Genomic DNA, 4,603 nt, shown 5'->3' on the forward strand with positions numbered 1-4,603 from the left:
TAGATTTAGCGACTTCCCCGCCCCTTTTGAGACTTTTTTTCAAAAGTTTAGGGACAAATATAGCAACTTCTTGGACAAACCTTATCTAAGTTCTCATCTTGCCCACTGATATATATTCATCTTTATATAGATCAGTGAATTTTGCCATTATGATGTCATCTAGTGACATTTAGCTACCAGTTTTAGCTACTTTCAAATGAAAGCAGTTGGCAACACTGGCAATCACGTTTATTTTCTAAAACCAAAATAAAACACCTCAAAATTCCAAAAAAAAAAAAAAAAACAAGTGAAGAAGAAACCGAAACAACAGATGCTTCCACATGTAATCTAACATGATCATAAGACAAATAAACTGCTGCAGTAAAAGCTAGGTCCATGCAAAATGTAATGTGTAACTGCAACACTCATTTCAAATGTAGTGGAGTAAAGAGTACAGATACTCATTCAAAAATGTAGTTTAGTAGAGAGTAAAAGTTGCTAATATCTTTGATACTCAGTACAACTACAAAGTATCCAAAAAGATACTCAAGTACAGTAACTAATTATATTTACTCCAATACTTTACACCTCTGGTGGTATTGAAAGATTTAGAAGCAAGACATCAAGATCAAAACTCCAACTTCACTGGCTGGTTGCTCAAGTGATCAAGACCATCTTCAACCAGATAATAAAAAATCCATGCAAGAAGCTGCTTTTAGTTCCAAGCACAGTGGCGTAGCGGACGGGCACGCAGGGCACGTACTGCAGGGGGGCCCCAGGATAAGACGATGGGGTGTGTTGAAAGACGATCGTCATGTATCGACCATAGCCAGAGATATTATCAAAACCATTAAATATTGCATTAAATACTTTTATTATTAAAGGGGTCATATGATGTTGCTAACAAAAAACATTATTTTGTGTATTTGGTGTAATGAAATGCGTTTATGCGGTTTAAGGTTAAAAAAACATTATTTTCCACATACTGTACATTATTGTTTCTCCTCTATGCCCCACCTTTCTGAAACGCGGGGCATAGAGGAGGATTACAAAGCTCATCGGTCTGAAAAGAGATGTGTGCGAGGTGTGCTCTGATTGGCCAGCTATCCAGTGCGTTGTGATTGGCCAAATACCTCAAGCGTGTGACGGAAAGGTTACGCCCCTTACCATATTGTGATGCAGTGTCCCGGAGCGACGAGACAAAAAAAACATTAAAACCCATTATAAACGAGGCATTTGTTGCATCCAGTGGGGACATAATTACGGATTATAATGACTTAAACTGTCTTTTTACGCGTTGCATCGCGCCGCATAAACATAAAACCATGTCTGCATTTGTGATCGGAGAAATGACAAACCACAAGCGCTACTCTACACTGCTCAAAACTCGCGTTTGAATCATCAGTGGCAAATTATTTAAATATGAAAACGTACTTACAGTCTGTGAGTCAGAACAGCTGGCATTGTAGCCTACTCTCCCAGGATCAGGAAACAGTCCTCCATAAAATGCGCTGCACACATCTGAATATTTGGGTTGAACTGTTCTGGAACAGTGTTGTAAATACAACTTAACCACTGATTTCTAGTCGTGTCCTTTTTTGGAAGTCCAAAGTATTTTAGCTTTCGCAACAAAACACACAGCGTCTTCACAACATGGTGGCGGCGGCAGCAACAATAAAGTTACACCTTCTTTCTTTGCGTGAACATTTAGGTGGGGTTATGCACCTTCCATAGCAATCTTCCCACATCGTGACGTAGACATGTGGGGGCGTGTTTGAACGAGGCATTTTAGGAGGGCGTGGACGAGTCTTAACTTTTATAAAGAATATGTCTTTGGGTTTGAGACTTCAGTCTTTGCAAATTTAGGGATCTTATCTATTCACGAACAGCAGTTACTGTCACAAACAGTAACACTCCAAAGAGAAAGGAAAACTTCATATGACCACTTTAAATTAATATTACAATTAATTTGCTCTGCAATAATTTTATAGCGCATCACCGCATAACTGAGGCGCTGTGAGGATATTAAAAGATTAGGCTATTAGCTTAGGCTACTCCTCATTGAAAATGTTTTAAAAATGTCTTTTAAAACAGGTCAATTATAGCCTACAATGAATTATAGGCCTATAGCCTAAATAAAATTTTAACAGTCCAGTTATCAATGAAACTTAAGAGCAGCTTTTTTAAAGCACCGACTTGCAAAAAGAACCTGTTGAACACAAAATATGTTTCTTCTCATTGTTTTCAGTATATGTTCACTAAGTCTTGCACAAAGTTTGCACGTTGCTTGTATGTATCCACTGACTCGCCTTCACGGTGTAAAACAGAAATATTTCCACTATTGTGACGCAACAGTTAAACTGCCAGCTGTTCTTCAGAAAAAAAGCCTTTAGCGCCCACAAATTATTTGGTTTTTCAGCATTTTTGTGTATTTGAACCCTTTCCAACAATGACTGTATGATTTTGAGATACATCTTTTCACAATGAGGGCAACTGAGGGACTCTCATGCAGCTATTACAGAAGGTTCAAATGCTCACTGATGCTCCAGAAGGAAAAACGACGCATTAAGATTCAGGGTGTGTACATTTTTCTTATTTTGCCTAAACATCATATTTGTTTTAATTTAGTCCTGCCTTTCAGAAGCTACAGAAGATACTTACATGTTGCCCAGAAGACAAAACAAGTTAAATTTACCCTGATCTTCAAATTCAAAACGTTTTTCAGCTGTATCTATTTGATAATGGAGAGCATTTAGGTACAGCATCTATCAACAATCTTGCAATTAATTTGCTTTTTCTATTTGATTTAAATTTGGATGTACTAATATACCCTACAATACCAATTCATTTTCAGCACAATGTATTACTGACCATATCCTTCAGTCATCCAGATTAGAAGTGGTACAGGTGGTCTTCCTGAAAAAGATGAAGAATTTTGGACCAGGGCTTCCTTCGCAAGTTCGATTGTATTGAGGAATATTGCTGACTTTCTTCCGACATAGATAGTGGCCATCTCTCCATACTGAGATAACTGCTCAGAGAAAATATCACAGCACTTCAACACAACTAATGCGGCTTAGACATTGTCTCACCTGTGAATGAAGTCAACATGTACATTTTACAGAGTAAGGTGAAGATAAGACACCTTTCCACAAAAGCAAAGCCTCTATACTCAAAGCAAACACTCACTGATCTTAGGAACTCCATTGGGTTCTTTAAAAAATATGGTATGGTTCCCACAAAAGGCAGCGGTCTGGGACCAGGTGGAGTTTGAGCTCTGCAGGAATTAATCCTAAAATCCTCAAACAGAACCAGAAAGATCAAACCTAGAAAGACCACCAGGCATACAGTGGTCAGTTCTAACTTCATGAGAGTCGTCCACATGATGACAGATTCATTTCAAGACAAACACAAAAGCAACAGGCAACCACGAGCTTTATAAACACCGAGCAAGAAGGGGAGGAGACATTGGCAGTGAGAGTTTGACATGACGTTTAATGTTTTTGTATAGTTATGCTAGTTATTACTGCTAAGGCTGCAAGGTTCTAAACATTAAAGACATAAAAGAACAAAAAAAGATCATAGTTCAGCACAACAATCATTTTCCATTTATAAACACACTACCATGAATACATGGATATAAGTGAAGTTCACTTACTGCAGTGAACTAAGACAAGTTGTGCAAGTTTAGTAAATAACTGACTAGCTCAAAGATCTCTACTGCCATGATGTGCATTGTTGACACTAAATCTCAGCACAGCCAATGGATATTCTACACCCTAATCTTGACTTTATTAATAGCATTATGCAAGAGGTATAGAAAGAGATGTAAAGGTGACAGTGAAATAATAGCAAAGGTAAAGCATTCCCTGCATAGAGTTCTGCATAGGCAAGGCAAGGCAAGTTTATTTATATAGCACATTTCATACACAATGGTAATTCAAAGTGCTTTACATAAAAGAAATTAAAACACAAGGAATTTAAAAACTTTGAAAATGATAAAAAAATTTATTTAAGAGGTTTAAAATTAATTTAAAACAGTTAAGAATAGAAAACGATTATACATAAAATATAGTGCAATCAGTTTGGACATTGCACAGTGCTCATTCAATAAATGCATAGTCAGGACCAAGTCATTCTCAGGACCAAGCACTGACCCGCTGCCTCGCTATTTCTTTCTCTTAGGAGAGAAAGGAAACGGGAGGGCTGAGCGAGGGGGACCGCCTTCGTGAAAGAAGGCGATCCGCGAGCGGAGACGGGAAAGACTCATACTCTCACAATGGGAGCATGAGCCTTCAGTGAGCGCAGCCTCTGCGTGGGCGCTGCCGAGACAGGCGACGCACTCACTGGCGACCGCAGTCTTGTTTCTTTGCTTAAAATGCACATATGATATAGATAGGAATAAGATATAGGTGGCAAATATGTAAATACGTGTAGATTTGCACTGTTTGTTTGCTTAAAGGGGTCCTATTATGCTCTTTTACAAAGTCTTGATTTTGTTTTGGGGGTGTACTAGAGCAGGCTCTCATACAAGGTTGTTCGAAAAACACATTATTTTTCACATATTTTACATTATTACAACACCTCTCTCCCCAGTCTGGCATGAACGGCTCGAATAGTTCCT

At 38.3% G+C, this 4,603-nt stretch overlaps 1 protein-coding gene across 2 annotated transcripts in view; it reads right to left on the reverse strand.

Annotated features, from left to right (window-relative positions):
* The window catches only part of LOC107664169 (cytochrome P450 2J3-like), a 10,924-nt gene extending 7,524 nt beyond the window's left edge, over positions 1 to 3,400 (reverse strand). The window contains exons 1-2 of one of the 2 annotated variants that reach the window (XM_016454631.1): positions 3,169 to 3,400; positions 2,851 to 3,010 (exon numbers count right to left, since the gene is read on the reverse strand). In XM_016454631.1, coding sequence (XP_016310117.1) covers positions 2,851 to 3,010; positions 3,169 to 3,363 — 355 coding nt within the window. In that variant the 5' untranslated portion in view covers positions 3,364 to 3,400. Of the gene's footprint in view, positions 1 to 2,850; positions 3,011 to 3,071; positions 3,135 to 3,168 lie in introns of those variants that run through there. The other variant, XM_016454632.1, reaches the window with a different exon arrangement.
* Between the last annotated feature and the right edge of the window lie 1,203 nt (positions 3,401 to 4,603).

Source organism: Sinocyclocheilus anshuiensis, unplaced genomic scaffold (genome assembly GCF_001515605.1).
Source record: "Sinocyclocheilus anshuiensis isolate Anshui unplaced genomic scaffold, SAMN03320099.WGS_v1.1 scaffold67, whole genome shotgun sequence".
NCBI classification, from domain to species: domain Eukaryota; kingdom Metazoa; phylum Chordata; class Actinopteri; order Cypriniformes; family Cyprinidae; genus Sinocyclocheilus; species Sinocyclocheilus anshuiensis.